This window comes from Temnothorax longispinosus, chromosome 5 (genome assembly GCF_030848805.1).
Source record: "Temnothorax longispinosus isolate EJ_2023e chromosome 5, Tlon_JGU_v1, whole genome shotgun sequence".
NCBI classification, from domain to species: Eukaryota; Metazoa; Arthropoda; class Insecta; order Hymenoptera; family Formicidae; genus Temnothorax; species Temnothorax longispinosus.
Window position 1 is genome coordinate 19,106,623 of NC_092362.1, and position 18,849 is coordinate 19,125,471.

At 34.1% G+C, this 18,849-nt stretch overlaps 1 protein-coding gene and 1 long non-coding RNA gene across 11 annotated transcripts in view; one reads left to right on the forward strand and one right to left on the reverse strand.

The window, feature by feature from the left end:
- Positions 1-12,073, forward strand: part of LOC139812673 (uncharacterized) — an 81,875-nt gene extending 69,802 nt beyond the window's left edge. The window contains exon 6 of the long non-coding RNA XR_011731911.1: positions 11,939-12,073. This is a non-coding gene — a long non-coding RNA (uncharacterized lncRNA). The remainder of the gene's footprint in view (positions 1-11,938) is intronic.
- Mctp (multiple C2 domain and transmembrane region protein) overlaps positions 1-18,849 on the reverse strand; it is a 31,791-nt gene that overhangs the window by 10,648 nt on the left and 2,294 nt on the right. For 2 of the 10 annotated variants that reach the window (XM_071777675.1, XM_071777677.1), the window contains exons 2-9: positions 15,163-15,416; positions 11,996-12,400; positions 8,991-9,263; positions 8,500-8,642; positions 7,738-7,929; positions 2,318-2,466; positions 1,246-1,651; positions 167-309 (exon numbers count right to left, since the gene is read on the reverse strand). In XM_071777675.1, coding sequence (XP_071633776.1) covers positions 167-309; positions 1,246-1,651; positions 2,318-2,466; positions 7,738-7,929; positions 8,500-8,642; positions 8,991-9,263; positions 11,996-12,400; positions 15,163-15,220 — 1,769 coding nt within the window. In that variant the 5' untranslated portion in view covers positions 15,221-15,416. Of the gene's footprint in view, positions 1-166; positions 310-1,245; positions 1,652-2,317; positions 2,467-2,798; positions 6,155-7,737; positions 7,930-8,499; positions 8,643-8,990; positions 9,264-11,995; positions 12,401-15,162; positions 15,645-18,849 lie in introns of those variants that run through there. The other 8 variants (XM_071777678.1, XM_071777676.1, XM_071777674.1 and 5 more) reach the window with 8 other exon arrangements.

The following is an 18,849-nucleotide window of genomic DNA, read 5'->3' on the forward strand; positions in this document are numbered from 1 at the left end:
TTTACTCTCGATTACGCTTGAACAGCGCGAGCTGTCTAACCATACTCTCGTTAATCGTCTAATCATCCGACTTTTCCTATCTATTAATACGTATCGATAGCTGTATTAAAAATAGTTTAACAATAATTTAACAATAGCTTAACATTCCGTTTAAAATGTAACTTACAAAGTGAAAATTTTCTGCCAACTCGGCGTGAGAGTCTTATATTCCGTTTGCGTTTGTAATCTGGAATTCACGAGTTCCAGAACGCAAAAAGGATCGCTTTTGCCACCGAGATCAGCAGCTGCGAGACCCTGTGCACGGTATACCTGTAAAAACACGAATTAATCTAAAAACAGACATCTATAATATAAAATTTATTAAAAAATTTGTTTATTATATATTTTAATTTATCGAAATTATGTAAAAGCCTTATAAGAAAAATATGGTCAAGTCTGTTTATTAAATTATTGCAATTGAAAAGAGATACGGATAAATTTATAGAAAAATTATTTTACAGAAGTATTTAATTTGGAAGTAATTTTTATTAATAAAAATTATCTCACCACTAGTCTCAATATATTTTTAATAACGAAAGCACGAATTTCATATGTGCTAACAATTTACAAAGCAAATAGATGTGAAATATAAATTTAATTGTGTAAATAATAATTTTCAGTAACGCAGTTTCAACACAGCTCAAATTGTATCTGTTTCTCTGTTACGACGTTGAAACTGATTAAAAAGAAATTAATCCTTTTTCGAAAAGGTTTTTAGATAATTAATATCTAATGTAAAAACAAAAGAGCTTTTTATCTTACTCTTTTGCTGTCATATATCAATTACATGTTAATAAATTATATACAATTTACATGACGAAAATTATTATTTCATAATGTAATGTAAATGAATCTATATTACTATACCATTATTATTATGCAGCGTAATTCACGAGCTCGCCAAACTTTGACAGCGTATTTTACTTGTCGGATAAAATTCTACTACGTACAAAGGAGTTTGTAATTCGATAAAAATGAATTTTCAGACTTATAAATATGTTAGAACTTTCCTTCATTCTCGACGTGAGCAAAATACTCAAAAAAGTTGCGACTTATTTCGGGAAATCTAAGTCGTACATGTCCTGTACATTAATTATTACTATTCTTACTTCATGCCTTCTCGACATTCTAAAAAAGTTAACACTTCAATGTCGGCATATTAACATGCTAGCATGTTAACAATTAATACTAATCGTTTCTAATTACCTTCACCGTCAAGTGACCTACGTCGCGTATCCTCTGCAAAGTGTTCATAACGGAATATCGTTGAACCAATTGTGTGTGTTCTATCGGCGTTTCCTCGTGCGCGGCCAAATCGCTGATTGTCTCGCTGGCTGTGGTGCCGCTTATCGTCAAAAGTAAAAAGATAGTGCCCGAACCATCCTCGAGTTCGCGACATAGCCGATGCGTGGTCTCTCGCTCAAGAGTCGCCAGATCGATTACCGTCTTGCCCATTAAATCGTCCTGATGACTCCTATCTCTATCCCAAACCGTCACTTCCAACTCTTGTCCCAGATACGGGTCCTCATAGAGATGGAGGTCAAACTGCTCCAACCAAATTGGATTCAATGTTTTGTTAACGACTTTCGATTTGTATTTCTCCGTGCCCAGTCTGCAAATTAGTATAAGTACGAGACTCTAGTTTTTATAGCAAAAGTTTCGCAGTGTGTAAACGACTGTAGCCTGAATTGCTAAATATCTTCGAGATTACATTTTATTTGATTTTACTGTGAAAAACAGAATAATTTTCATTCTACGATTAAAAAAACAAGTTTGATATTGCAATATTAAAATATTATAATATTAATATCAATTTATATTTACGTTTGTATTTATATTATTATAAATATTTATAAACATGTTAAATACGATAAAATAATAAATCAATAAAAGAAATTCAAGAATAAATTTCAAAAACATTTATTTCATCAAAACATTTATATTAAAATGCGCTTTTGAGAAGATTATTAATGTAAATTTAATAATTGTGTGATTAAAAATAAATTTTATTAAACAGGAATGAATAACAAACAGGAATAACAAACAGGAATGAAATATCATAACTTGATTAAACTAATTACTTTAATTTAAAAATGTTTAAAAATTTTATAATAAGCAATTAATAGAAAAACAATCTATAAAAGAAAACAATCTAGATTTCTCTATTAAAGCAAATTTCAAAGCAATATCTATTAAAAAAATTGCATTTGCTAACAATAAAAAGTAATCAGAATGATCAAGTTATGCATTCCATTTTATTATATTAAATTTTATGTACCGAAATTTCACGTAAGGATCCGACAAACCGTCTATGTCCATCGGCAACAAATTCTTTGCCTCGACGAGCACAATCGTCACCACCGAACTCCATATTTGTGATTTCAATCGTCTATTCACGTCCGCCAATCGATTAGTTCTCTGAAAATACTGCAATGTGGAAAAATGGAACGCTAAATAAAAGTATCACTAGGGAGACTAATGCAGGATTTGTATTACAACACCGTATAATTGCAAATTGAAAACAAAAGCGACTACGTACAGAATCCACTATGATTGTTCGATTCCTTCTTTTATTGATAAAGTTTTACTGTTCAAGAAACAATTTGCACAAAATAATTTTCTACAAAATCGCTTTTTTGAAATTTTATTAATATTCTTGTGTTTAATGTCTATTACGTACATTGCCGTAAAAAATTTATTTGATAATACAGATATGAACGCGGATTTAAAGATTGAAAAATTCTTCTTTATGACTCTACCCTATGAATGTCCTCCATTTTCTCTTTAACATTGCCTTTCAGCTTGTCCAGAAGATCATGGCGTTTGACTTCCTTCACTTCCAAGACGTCACTTAAAACATTTGGATTTTTCTCTCCATTTTCCACGTATGGGGAAACAATTTCTTGCTTGTTCAGCTGCGTGTTCAAACTTGCTGATTCAAATCGATCCGATTTTGGAGAAACCGCTCGTTTTCGCAATTTTCGCAAATGTTCAGTTATCTTGTTCTCGATCCTCGGCTCGTCGGCTCTCGCGGCTCGTCGACCTTCCGTCAATCTGCTCTCGATCTTCGGTTCCTCGTCCTCTCCCGTCGCCGGTGTGAACTTGAAATCGTACGTAGGTTCCGGCATGGCATCCTGATTGACATCCGTCGCGTTGTCGGTCGCGTCAACGGATTGAGAGTGCATTAACGTGTAATTAGACGAGGGCCTGCGGTGATCGGTGATCCACGTCTCGATCGGTTGCAGCCACGTATGCTTCTCCACGTTCTCGTCCCAAATTCGCTCCACCTGATCCTCCAGTATTCTCTCTATCAAATCCACCTTCCGCTTTAGACAACTTCCTAATGAACCCTTTGCTTTCCGTTTCTTGATGCCAGAGAAACTTTCGGTGGACAGTCCTTCAGGCACTCGCGTCTTCCAAACTCCTATCATCGCCGATGCTTTCTCGAGCTTCGATTTCTCGACGTCGACAGCACTCGATCCTTCCTCCGTAATTTCGGAATTCGTCTTAACAAATAGTTCTTCGATTCGTTTCACCTTCGGGAGTTCTTCAATTTCAAACGTTTGCTGAATCTTGGATTTTTCGCTTGCGACAGAACTCGATTCTCGCGAATTCTCCTCCTCGCGCTGAATATTTCCGCAAAAATTGCCATGCGACGCCGAGACACCGGCGGCGTTGCTCACGCGAGCGTCGCTTTCCGCCTCAGCGAAATTCCTCTCGAATTTATGTTTTGACACGGATCGATCTAATACCTCGATAGAATGACGTCTTTCTCGTCGATCTGGTTTCCGGGGCAAACCTCTGAGAGGCACGGCAATATCGGATAATCTCTCAGTAAATACCGTATTTACTTTATTAGATGCCACATCCGCAATATCGGATGATATATCGGTAGATACCACATCCATTTTATTAAATGCCACATCCGTATTAGACACTACGTGAATTTCAGATGCAGTGTCGACTTTAGACGCGTCGTCGAAATTCTTCTCCGACGGCGACGTGGCCGCTATCTCCGCGGACGCGACGTCGTTCGCAGACGTAACTTTGGCATTTTCCGACGTAACTTCGATCTCGGGCACTGCAGTGTTAAGTTCACCCGCGATATTTGGTTCAGATGAGAAGTCTATTTCGGGCGCGGTGTCCATTTTGGATGCGACGATTGCAGCTTCGATCGGGGTTCTCTCTTTATATCAATTTTGCATGTTTTGTCGATCGCTCTTCTTCGAGGTGGAGGCATCGACTTGTCCTTCGAATGTGTTGAGACCGGACACAGATTGAATGTACTATCGATTTCAAATTCAATACGTTTCCGGGTCTCTTCGCGAAGATTACTCTTGCGAGTGAAAACTGCTTTGAACGTTTCGAAGCAAGTATGACGGAATTGTGAATATTTTCCTTCGTGGAAAGCGTCTGTTTTAACGTGTTATTTTCGTCGACGAATTTATTACGAATTCCATGGTTCTCCTTAGCAGCGAAATAACTGTGAACTCGTTCTCATCTTTCGTTCAATCGGCTTGTATATTTCAAGGACTCACTTCGAAAGTGGCAAAACAAGATTTCTTCGGAGATGATTTCTGTCTTTCGTTTTTTATTCGACATCGTCACTAAGTATGTCGCAATTCCTAATAAGAGCGTTCAAGCATATATTTTCTCGGAACTTATTATCCAGGAAATATACAAGTTACGTTTAAACGCGATGATTCTGCATCTCTTATGCAATAAGCGTTGAGAAACTTTACTATTTTTCCCTAAATTAATATATTTTCCGAAATCTAAAATGTTAACATATATACTCAACTTTATGTCACTTCTTATACGATTACACGATACACACTTTTTATAACAATTTCTCGTAAAAGAAGAAATCTCTTACAGCAAACACTCGAAACTGATAAATCTGAAGAACTTTGTCGCGTTAAAGCTTTTATGTCTTACACTCGACGCGGCAACGCCAGCGACTGACACGCGCAAGAGAACAAAAAAATGGGGGAGAAAAAGTGTCCGCGAGCATAGATTTACACACTGATTCACTTGTGTCTTGTTTAAAAAAATTGTGAAGTGCGAATATAAGCACTTCCTCTCGACGACCACGGTATACGATATCGCCGATTAGCGCCAGTGAGTCACGCCGGAAAATACAGACGGAGGAATACAATTCGGTTACGTGCGCACACGGCCAATCGTCGGAAGTCTCTTATCAGGAACAAAAGTGAACTCGTTACCAACGCGCACAATGGAATACATTTCCGTGCCGGTATCGAATCGGCACCGCACTGATAAGCGCGAAGCACCTGTCGTGCTCGCAAAGTAAGACGGCAAAAGTCGTCTGACTACTAACAAGTCGTTCTTCATCGGCAACCTGCGAAGCGTGCTGACCAGCTGGGCTTCTTCTCCCTCTCCATTCTTCACACGAGAAAAGCAATGTTATGTCGGCAAACATTGCATGAGGCATTGTGTATACATGATGCCGTAACCGCGCCGCGGAACACGCGGTCTGACGCGAGCGTTTCTCAACTCGTAGAGATAGCACTGAGAGAAAGAGTGACCGCAAAAATAGCCTCTTTTTTCACCCTTGAATTTAGACTTCTACTTGGTACTAAATGATAGTCTATAATGAGTCATGAATCCTCAGAAAGTTTCAGATTGAGCCGGCTTTTTATTTTCAAGATATGGAGGCCGGGTCAAAGTTAGTTGCGTATTCGCTGTTTTAAAACGTTGAAATGGAAACTTACATAATAATAGGTTCAAAAAATGTATTCGTTCGCTGTTATGTGATTATTTACAAATATACGCGAATATATGTTAGTACATAAAAGTGATTAGAGTGAGTCCCCTCGCCTCTTTTTTTTCAAAGCCGGCTCAATCTGAAACTTTCTGAGGATTCATGACTCATAGACTATCATTTAGTACCAAGTAGAAGTCTAAATTCAAGGGTGAAAAAAGACGAGGGTGAATTAGGCTATTTTTGGCCTGTTTTTGCGGTCACTCTTTAAGTGACAACAAAATTTGATTTGCTATGAGAGCAAACTTTTTGCTATTGCAACAAATGGTTTGCTACTATTGCTAAATTAATTAGCTCTCGCAAAGCAAGTGTTTGTTGTCACTATAGTGACAAATGATTTGCTAATACAGCAAAACGTTTCTCTCAGTGAGGAAAAGAGATATCATATAGTGCAATAGCAATAAATTTGTTTAATGTAAGAAGGAAAACATTATTTATCTAATTAGAATGTGGAGAAATATTCTCCTTTATTTAAAAACTATTTCATTCAAAGAAACTAATCTCGAAGTCAAACTTAAAGGACTTCAAGAAGTACACACGCGTGTGTGTGTGCTATTATAAAAATAAAATATTGAACTTTTTTATATATTCTTTTGTAAACTCTTTTATTCTGTATTAAATATGTATTTATAATTAACTCATTGTCGAATCAGATTTCTGAAAAGATAAAGCGCGGTTGCATTTGATAAGATCAAAATTTTTTTAATATCAGAAGAGGATTAAAGTTCCAGATCGTTAATACCGGCTAAAAGATCTTATCTAAAAAAAAATGATTGCTTCGGATTATAGCATCGGATTATAGCATCGGATTACGATAGGCTATTAATATGTTCAATGTGATATATGGGAACATATCACACGTAATGTATAGATGGCATATTACGTACGCTTATCAACCAACTTTATAGATACACAGAATGTCCAATAACAGCATATTTCAACTGACAGTTCTTAGCCTCGCAATCGATATTTCCTTAATGAAAATATAGAGAGATATTATTTGTCAATAATTAATTCACAAATTATGTATTCTTTTGCTTGTATCTCATTTTTCTATACTTAATTTTATTTTATAATTTATCAAGAGAATATATTAACGGATACAAAATTAGATTTTAATAAAGAGAGACTTGATGAAAGCACCTCTTTCTGAAGGCTAAATTACTATCTTTAAAATCAGGCGAGCAATTATTTGAGGCCAATTTAAATTTTGTGCAAATTGCACGTAACAACCAAATTCTAAAAAAAATATTCCAAGTATTTATTAAAAGTAATTATCATTAAGATTAATACAAATTAAACGGTAGAGCATTGTAGCCTATGTAATTGCAAAATTTAAATGACCTAAGTGCAAGGCTTTTGAAATAAGCGCGTTAATTGTTGCAACAAGATTAAGTTTATTACGTAAATTACTATTAATTCGTAAATAAATTGGATTTAATGTATAACACCCGAGAAGTATTCCACTTAGTTATTTCTCACGGAATGGCGTTTAATAATAGTTAATACGTAAGTAGTGCTGCTGCGCGATAAAAGCCAGGCCTTGCACTCCACTTTCAACGACAAGTCGATATCGTAATACGAACGCGGGCGCGTACTTCCCTCACAACCCAGTTTCCCATTCTTCATATACACGCTATAAATATACGCACGGGCACATCCATCTCTCTACCAAGATGAGAACGATCGACTTATTGTTAGCTTATCGCCCCTTACTTAATCCTTTACGGAGCTATACTTCTTGTTGATACTTCTTCAACATTTCATTTTTTATATTGTTTAATATTTGTTGGTATTATATGTATATGTATATCATGGCTGATTAGCCAAATCATCTCACAGATAAATAAATCCAGGTGAAAGATAAAAAAGATTCTTAAATGTATTTTATCGGATTGAAGAGGATAAAGTACCTGTTCTTTTTCTTGTTGATTTCTCGGCCAAAGTGTAGCTGTTAGGTGGATTTCGCCTAAATGTTGCTTTGGTCTGTCCGGATCTTTAAGTTCTAATGTTATATCTTGAGCATGTCCAAGATCGAGTTGCGTGAGGTCCAACAAAGCAGCCCCCATAAAATCATCCTGCAGGCCCCAATCGTAATCGAAAACCTGTCAACATATAAAAAACCGTTTGATTATCATTAGGACGTTTTAAGTAATTAGAATACAGATAAATTCTACAATAATTCTTTTATTCAAATAAAATACAAATTATTTTTCAAACATCTAATTGTGTATTTTATTGAACAGTTTGAATTATTACGGATTAAATTAAATTAAAAACTATTCAAACCCTGCCTAGGGTGATATTTTTCGCAATAAATTCTTTGCAGTAATTTGAAAAGATGCTCATTAGCATGACTGTTAAATCGATTATCGATTTAATTATGTGAATTTACTCCGACGAGAATTCCGACGAGACTGTTTCAAGACCGATAAATAATCGGTGAGCAGTTTGCCGGGCAAAAAAGTGTAGATAAAATTTTCATGGAAAAAATATTAAAGATACAAAGATCCCGGTAAGGCATTTCTCTATTTACTTTTGATACTTAAAAATTGTTCTTAATGGAAATTTCTGCCTCTGATAAAAATCGAAATTATTGAATATTAACTTATTTAACTTTTCTGCCATTTTATATATATATTCGAAATTTCGATATGAAGAAAAGCGCTAAATACCTTGATAGTAAGTGGCTGAAAAGGATCTTCTATAGGCAAGGTGATGCTTTCGTCCCAAACTGGATTTAGATCGCGATGAACGGTTCGCGATTTGTGCAGCAATCGCCCTGAGCATTTTACTTTCACATAAGGATCGCTCGCGCCTGAAATCATAAAGCAAACCGCAAACCATAAACCATATATCGTGAAATTTACGGTTATGCGATAAATACGATGGTTCTTAGCTTTTCACAAATAGGGCACGAATGTCTCGAGCTATATTTTATTTATTGGCATGTAAATGTCGATATATCCACATAACTTTAAACGAATTTACAGCAATTTTAAACCGCATTTTTCATAATGTGCAATACATATGTATTCAATAGTGTTTAACTTGCAAAGCAATTATTATGATAACTTCTTTGACGGTTTTTTATTTTAAAAACGAATATAAGTCATATATTGTATCTCTAATCAAAGATAGTTGAAGTTTGATTTTTTTTTCTTACCGCCTCTGTCCATTGCAACGAGATTTGCGCCTCTTCTTATGTGTAAACGAAGTTGGAAGAAGGCATGTTGCCTCAACGCTTGTTCTCTCTTTCGTGTCATCTCGTCCTGAAGAAAGTCGCCCTCTTGGCTGAAGGAACGTCGAGGTTCCTCGCTTATATGCTCTTCCTTCTGAAAGCTCACGGATCCTTTGGAGAATCCCTCGCTGCATTTTCCGGCGTTATCCTCTTGCACAATCACAGTCTTTTCTCTGCTACTGCGTGCCAATGGAGATTCTGCGCATTCAGTATGCATTGCTTTATCATCATTCCTTTTGGCTCGGTGTGATAGCGATATCCGTGATTTTCGCCACAAATGTGATCATTGGAAATAAATAAAAGTCGTGTCTTATCAAGTGTCTTCTAAAACATTCCGATTTTAGTTTAAATAATATATATGACTTCAACTTCTGAGTTTTCTGTAAGTTACATACTTAACTTACATCGTTTAATTAATTTGATTAATTTTCTTTACTTTTATAGACAACTCAATTGCATTTTTAAAAATGTAAAACAGTACTGTAGAGGGAAAATGATGTACATCGAATACGTACAAATTTAAGTGAGATTTTAATTACATTTGATTTCACGGTTTTATATGCACAGCGAAATCGAACAAATGAAGAATCAAATTACTGAAAGTTTTCCGAGAACGTCGCAAAAATAAAAATGCGATTAGATAAGGAGAATGTAATTATCCAATTGTCGCCGATACGATTCTACAACTTTAAGGATATTTAAAAACCATTATGCGCGCTGGCGCTTGCATTATAGAACAGAGAAAAATACACAAGAGAAGTCTTCCGAGTTAATTTGTCTAAGTATAGCGATGCACGTCAGTATTCGTGCTGGATCATTTCGGATCAATCGATGTAATGAGGTCTAAACGTGCCGCGCATGTCGACTTTTGGCGTTAGGTACCAACGCTCGCTCAATAGGTATTCTCCTCCGCGTGCTCTCCAAATAAATTCACGTTACATTACCAAGAGCGCAATATTTGCATACTGATAATCAACGCTATGTACAATTTGGATAAGTAATTATTTGCACGTATAAATTACGCATGTAAAACTATTTACGTTGATCGTTGATCGTGGGTACTTTAGTTAATCGCTCGTTGGAAAATAACAAATATTATTCGTGCACATTTACAAATATTCGAAATTGTTATATGTCTTTTTAATATATTTTACGCAGAACATATTTCAGATGTGTGGTGATTGATTGGCTCATCTTTTAAAGTGTACGCATTCGTATTCCAACGTGAATTTATATACTCTGTTTCGCCAGGATATTAATTCGCGCGACACAACTGTCCTGCAAGAAGGATCAATTTCTGAGCCGAGTGACTTGTCAATAAACTTAATTAATTCGCTTGAAAATGCAGTAACTTCCGTAGCAATCAGTTATTCAAATGAATGTGATAAATATTCATTCTTCAATATTCTAGATTGCATCCGTGTAACCCAGACATAGTTCCAAAGGTTAAATATTTTAACCCTTAGATAGTCATCTGTACTGTAGATCAGTGCGTTTTAACTTTTACTAATACAAAGTAACAACTTGGAACAAAACAACTGGCAATTGCATAAGAATGTGCAACATAGACTTGATAAATGGATTAAAAAAGCCATACTCTTTTAGAAGAGTAATTATTTGTTTAAATGTAAATGTTGATATAGTATTTGTACTGGCATATTTTAATTTATATTGTAAAAACGAGAAATGAAAAAGAACATCGGGAATTTGCCTGGTATTGTAATATTTATAAATGAATTGATGAAATCACACAAAAGTCGCATTTTTTAAAATTTATAATCAGAATTTCATTTCTTGAACCATTGAGAATGCTTGAGATACTTGAATAGCTGAATTGAAACAAAACTTGATTAAGTATAATCGAACCACTATTTGTTATTTCTCCGCGTAGAACGCTTCGGGGAATAAAATTCCTATAGGAAAATTTTGAAAAAACTAAATGAAGTTCTCGATAACATCGATTTTATTAATACTAAATGATACTAGATAAAATTGAAATGTAATAAAAAATAATTATTATTTAAGTATGTTATTAATACGTTACGTTAAATAATTAATATAAAAAAGAAAATAAATGTTTGTTATTCCTTCAAATATGATCATTTATGAGAAAGACTCGATTCCTCTCGGGATATTAAATAAATAAAGCACTCGAGATGATGCATTGGAGGCATTAATGTTTTATCAAATATTAGCTGAAAAGCACTGTTGCAAGCGATGCAAACAGAGCTGTTTAATGCTTCATTCATATGACAGTGTTTCAATTCACTATGCATTTAATGCTGTATAGCAGATAGCAATTATCATGTCAGGGAAATATTACGCGATAAATTGTATAGAGATCGTACAACGTAATAAAAATTTTCTATCACAATCCATTTGTGATAATATCATTCTTGTACATATTAAAATTTATACACATACATTTTTATACATATTAAAAATAGATTTGATATATTTCTTAATTTCTAGATTGTTTTTCCTACTAATAATTACTTAGAGAATTTTAAAATATCTAAAAATTGATTTATTAATACGTTTTATTATTAATAATATTTTAGGCATTTTTGCCGATTTTTTAGACTATTATTTTATAACTTTTACATTTATTTTATTTAACTGGACAACATAAAGAGACATAAGGCATAAAGATAAATCAAAACTTGCGTTCCATTTGAAAATCAGACCATGCAAGGTTGTTGTAGATATGCAATATGTAAATATAGACGCTATCAGATATAGAGGAAACTTTATAACCAGGTCATCGGCGCACATGCAGAAACATTACACTGCCTTTTAATCTTGCACCTCTTTCTCAGGTCTAAAATTTTTTTTATTAGTTATATATTTCAATTTAAGATCTGTTCTTCTAGATTAGGCAAATTCGGCACGAGGCCGCGTGGAATGTCGGTCAGAAAAACATCTCTCACCTGGGCGATTGAGGCAGTGCCTGGCCGGGCTCTGTGTGGCTGAGGAACTTCTGCTGTGCTCGGAGGAGTAATCGGCGGCGTAGTCGGACTCGGCACTGGGATTCTTGAGTTGGCTCGCGTCCTGTGCACTACCGGCATCCTTGGACTTCTTCCGCTCCTTGCTCCTGCTGCGCGCCCAGCGACTCTTCAGAGTCGCGAAGAAAGTGTGAGTGCGTTGGGCCACCGATGCCCCGTGATGCCGATGATGTCGATGATGATGGACGATGCCGGACTCGCCCGATCCATCGCCTCGCCTCGACGGCGAGCTGTTCGCGATCTCGCTGTCCCGGAGCTCCGTGGCGCTTTTCGAGAGCAGACGGCTCCCGTTCAAGTTTAATCTGGATCTCTCTTGAGCGCGAGTGTTACCTGCAAGTTGAAATGCAATTCTCGATCGAGTTACGACACCGAGTGCACGGAGAAGAAAAGTTTTATTGGCGTTGTCGTGGCAAACCTTATCATGTAGACAGCGAAAAAACTTGAATAAACAAGGCACAAACAACCTTGATGGGGTAATTTGATTTAATGTGCACGGATAACTTATTAATAGACACTCCTATTCTCAATAAGTTCTAACGAAACTATAAATACAGTTGTATAACAGTTATGAGACAACTTGCATTTGTCTGATTTACTGCAATGTGTGTTGATTATCTGCGTTTAATCAAAGAGTTTATTACTGAACCGTTCTAAATTCATGTTTTTAGAAAATTGATATTATGTGCTACAAAACTATAGAAAATTTTTTCTCTACTTTATACGCTTCTATTATTATTTAACTCGCACTTTTTGAATAATTTGTTATTAAGTAATCCGACATTTTTTTTAAACAAACGAATAAATGATCTGAATTTTCAAAACAAAAGAGATGTAATACTTTAATATCTTGAAATCACAAATTAGTGTTTTGTCGCTAACAAAATATTGCATAACGAATCAATAGCGTTTGCAACATTTTCAGATAATATTTTTGACAGCAGCAATTGTGCGACGAATTTTCCAACAGAGAAGTAAAGTATATTGAATATGATTCGAAAATATTGTTTATAGATATTGGTGACCGTGGTTCCGATACGTTGAATATTTTACACCAGGCTTTTACTCGGATGAAAATTGTTGTTGTAACATTCTCTTTGTTTATGTTACGTTGGTAATTAAATATTTTAAAACGTGGTCATATGTATGTCAAGCATACAATAAGGTTCATTAAATCATTTTAAGAAGGTATTTAACTTTTTGACGTCTTTTTAACGTCTCTGACGGCAAAGATCGTCGTTATATTTCAACATTTTTATAATGGAATAAATAATGGAATACTGACTATTTACTATTATTTCTAACCATCTCTAATATAATTAATATAATCCATTTTTAATTAATTAATATTTAATTAATTAATGGACTGTCTTTTCCCTCGTCACTGAATCGCGCAGATGAACACTCATCTGCAGATCTTTATTAATTAATTTCTCATTAATTAAAAATCGCAAAATGGTAAAGAATTTTTCTATTCAATTTAACTCACGAGCGATGTTACTATTACCAGACACCCCGTACATATTAATTATATATGTATTTACTATCCAAGTTTAACATTTTAGAACTAATATTTTTTATTTGCATTTCGCACATTTAAAAAAATATTCCTCTGTATTTGTATTATTAATATTTATATTATTAAAACATATATATTAATTATTAATGTATTTATTTATCTGTGTGCTATAATTAGTAAATTATAGTTTCTATTTTATATCAACCCAATTTTGGTATGTACTTATAAAACGTTATGTTATATAACAAGTATTTTCCATCCTTGGTCGAATTGAAAACATGTGTCGATGTAACGCGGAAAAGAAACCGAGTGAGCTTGGACCCTGTAAATGGATATAAGGAAAAACACATAATGCTTTTAGAAGAATTACAAGGGAAGTACATTATACGTACTCACATGTAAGCATATCGATCCGTCTGTATTATTAAACATAGTAATACTCATCACAATGTCTAAAAGACTTAATATACTTTTCATTATATTCCAGAAACGATGATGTGTCGCGCAATCGATATACATTTCCGACTTCTATAATAGCTGGCACATTATTTACTTATTTATTACAGAACACTCCTCTTATTGAAAAAGTATTAAGTATTGAATTATTGTATTAAGTAAAGTATTATTGTATCTGAATTAAAGTGCTTTTATTGCTCTTATTGGATTTGCAAAAAGTAATTATTGCATCAACAAAAGAACAATTTACGACGAAAATGCAATTATAATGTCTTGACGTAAATCTGATATACAGAGCACCCGATATGAACGTAATTTTAATTAAATTCTCCGTTAATTTTGCAGTCAAGTTTTCATTAGCAAAAATAACGTGCAATGTGACGCGAAATCACGCCTTCTGGACGTGGATTCCCGGAAGTGTAGAGTTGTAGAGGGCAAATGCATTCGTCGTTTATTGAATTTTGTCTCCCTTTCACCGGAAATCATCTTAACGCGCTAATGTATCACGGACATCTGGTATTCCGATCATCTAGTTGGAATATTACATTTGTCGACGCGTCCCAGAAATAGGAGGAATCCGATTATCATCTTATCGGACATTGAAAAAACTATTGTTACATTACAATTTTTATTCGTAGGATTCTAGATAGTAAGAAATGTTTGGCTATCGCTAAATAAATTATTCCAATTATATGTATAAAAAAAAAATAAAAATAGAGGGAATTTATGTGTCCAGTTCTTATTACGTTCTTAGAATTACATTAAGTAAGAAATATTTGGCTATCGCTAAATAAATTATTCAAATTATATAGAAAAAATAAAAATGTAGGGGAATTTGCCGTGTCCAATTTTTATTATTCTCTTAGAACATTACATCGCAAATCGTTCTTAATTGCACTTAATGTGTAATGCTTTCTGTTTTATATATATATATTTTGCTATTAATTTTTAAAAGATTTTTTAAATTACTTGAAAGATCCAATACGTCTTGTTGTAGATTTAAAAAAATGGAACGATTGCCTACCCTTCCCAGCTATTATTCCAGTCAATTAATTATTCTTATAAAAAACGAGGTCCGTTTAACACACAATGCATATCGTAATATTATAACATTACTCACTCGTAGGTGTTGGCTCACTGTCCTCCGATCCAGCGAGTAACTCCACACTTTTGCTCATCTTATCCTCCAAAAACGCGAATTAGTTCTCGAGACCTTTGCGTGCAAGGCTTTAGTCTCTTCTTGAAGTGCACCAGCCCGCCGCATTCCGATAGCATGTTTCCGCCGATGGATTAATGAGACCCAACAGCGTCGACTGACCGGCACATATTCCGACTTCGTAGTGTCCACGTGACTCCCGGCGATGTCAATGACTTCTGTAGCATCATAATCAGTGTTTCCTTTTCTTCTTGTAAATATTGATCGGCTGTATAGCTATATAGCTCGTATTTCAATACGAAGCTAAAAGTCGGATTCCCAAGAGACATTTCCCCTTTCGGTTGCCCCATAATTTAGAGCACCATTTAGGTATTAAAGAGCTCTAATGTTAATTGTGGTTATATTGTCAAGAAAATAGAAGACGTTCCCTGTTTTACGAGTGTGGCGTGTGAGCGCTAAATTAAAAGGGTCATTAAAAGGGACGAATAACTAACTAGGCAAAATACAAAGTGTTTCGTAGCTAGTGGTAAAACTAAAAAGTTGGTCATTCTACAAAAGTTAATGGAAATTGTAGAATAAAATTGTTTTATATGAAACTTAGTTTTTGCGGAAAGAAATTTAGAAAATTGCAAGATTAAACATATGCCCTTCTTTAAATTTATATAATCTTCAACGATGTTATGTATAAGATATAAAATATTCTGTATAGAAAATATATTTTATTAAACAAAAGATAAAAAATATAATTGCGCCTATATAATTACATCTTTTTATAATGTAATTATAAAAAGATTAAATTTTGTTTTGATTGCGTTTTATGCAATAGTGCATTTATTACTTCTAATCATAATTATCTCCAAATTGTTATTCATAAACGAACGTCGCCTGTTATTAACCAAATATGTCACTGTTAAATCCAGAATTGTAATGGAAACTGCTGTGTTGTTTGTCTCCGGCTTACGCAGTGGTAATTTGCGATTATTATTAAACTCGAAACGTTGACAATTACGTTGGTACGGGATTTCAGGCGATATATTCGGCGTAGAATCCAATTAGCGCATTTGAGCAAATTTTGAGGAAACTTTGCTAACTTTTAAACAAATGATAATATGACGAAGGATATTATACACTCTCTTGTATATATCTACGTGTATATTATACCTATACTAAATTCCACGTATAACATGGAAATTTGTCGTCAAAGTTAGAAGCGATAACATAATAAAGGAGCAGCTTAGCTCACAACTTCCTGTTAATTTTAATATTTAACAACAGATTTTCCAAAACAATTAATTTTGTCTTAGCGAAAATATCAAGGTAAATCATTATTTATCGCACGACGCTTTCCAGTTTCTATTAATATCTCTTCATAATCAAACCACGAGTTGGAAATTCTATTAAAATAAAGTCAATTTGAAATTAACTGCAAGCTGTAGGAGTTTGTTGTATTTAGTCTTTAGAAATTGAGTTTCACAAAGAAAACTTTTCCCTTTGGATCACTTAAAACTTAAACAATACAAACATCTAGATGTTTTCGTTAAAGAAGAAACAATTGCCGACTCATCAAAAGAGTATTGTTAAAATTAAGATTGCAAATTAATTAAATAAATTGTCTATGAAATTCGTAGTACGCGATTTGGTTAAGCGATTGGATGTAGCTTACGTTGCTTACAATGTACTTGTCATGAACTTCATGTTACTAAATAAATAAGGAAAGATAGCACGGTACACTTTGAAGAAATTTATGCCACTTCTATAACTTCACCGCGCGAATGTAATCCGCTTAAAGTTAAATTAGCAAAGTTAGAACGTGTTATATGCGTTGCTCCCGAATGTCAATGTAAAACTCTAAATAATGCAACGTAACACATTGTTCGAAATATCACGAATCGTAAAGTGTATCCGTTTCTATCTAAACCAACTATAAATTATTCTGAGGATTTTCCAGAGGTAGCGACGCAAAGCCATAAAAATTCGTTAGAGAGCTGAAACACATCGATCGATATACAACACACCATCGATAGAAAACACGCCATACTGTCGCGCCGATTTAATTACATTGATCGCCAGCACGCATTACTCACTACGCTTATCCACGCGTAATTGCATGTTATTTATACTTTATATACGATATAGAATTCCTTAATTTCATAATGCACAGTAAGAACTCTGAGCAACTAAATTTATGCGCAAATGCGTATATAATAAAGTAAAAAAGAATGTATTTTTCTACATATTCGAAATATTTATAACCGACTCAGAAGACTAAACTCCCATTATAGAGTTATAAGTAAATATTTGCAATTTAAATTATAGGATATAAAATACAACATTTTAAAGAACGAAATATGTATATTATATCTCACTTTTTGTACCATTAATTGCTAAATTTGAATAAACATAAATTTATCGTGCAGTTCTACTGAAGCATTACTACTGAAAAGCAGTACTTTAGTTTCTTCAAACTTGATAAACTTTTGAAAACTTAAACGCAATCAATTGAATAAATTTAACCATTCGGAAATTGAGTTGAAACTCAATCTATTTTGCGTGAATATTTTTTGTCGTATTTCCTTTGTATGTCTCGATTAAATTGTTCTCTATATCAATCTCAATTACGAAATTGTTTTTGATCAAGTTTTAAAAGTCTTCATCAATAACTACATTGAAAATACGAACGCCGCAACTTTAGCAATGTATATTTCAATAGTTTGATAACATCAGTCGCTTCTATAAATTGCATTTGTGTCATCTAATCTGATCATATAATTTTAGCCCCGCTCAATAATAAAAATACATCTCAATAAAGTTTCGATAAAAAACATATTATAATTTCAAGAGTTTGCAATATTTTCGGTAACGGCTAGATTTATCTAAAAATAAAATTGATAAGTGATCTTTATATCACGTTTTTTTTTACATTTAGAAGGTCTCTTTTGAACGTCAAAGTGCATAAGCTAGGTTACAAAAAATGCATTCTTAATTCAAGGCTGGAACTTCTCTCTCAATATTCATATATAAGTCTATTTTTCGCCAGTCTAGTCTCGTTCGAAATAAAATAAATTCCTTTTCAGATGTCTCCTTCTCAGATCCTTTTTCAACAATATATGATGAAACAATTTTTTGTTCAGAGAGAACAATGGTTTATTCTGTTTTTATTTTTCATATTATCCATCAGCGCAACACAATGTATTGCATAAGATTATTGGAGATTTTTTAAAAAGATAGAAGGTATTATTAACTTTCGAGTCCTTAAAATCAATTTTCTCGAAAAACAATGTCTCGCACGAAAACAAGATTATTTTACACTATCGACGTGTTTTCGCTCCAGCGACCAGCTTCTTCCTCTGTTTCGCCGCGATTTCGACCGTCATTTCCTAAATAAGCTCTCTAATTCTAATTTCTTAGATCATCTTCGTTGCAAGTACTCTGGAACAAGTTATTTCAGCGGCGTTAATTACTCGCGGAAACTTGTGGCGGACTTTACGCAGACGATAAACCCACAACCTCGTTTCAACGCTATCAGTTACGTCTCACAATCAGTGCACTGATATTCGCGTTCGTCCGGTGTGCAATATTTTTATTTCAAATTCAACTTTACCCTCGTTTGTCCGTTATGGATTTAATAAGTTCCCTTACGAGGTGAACGAG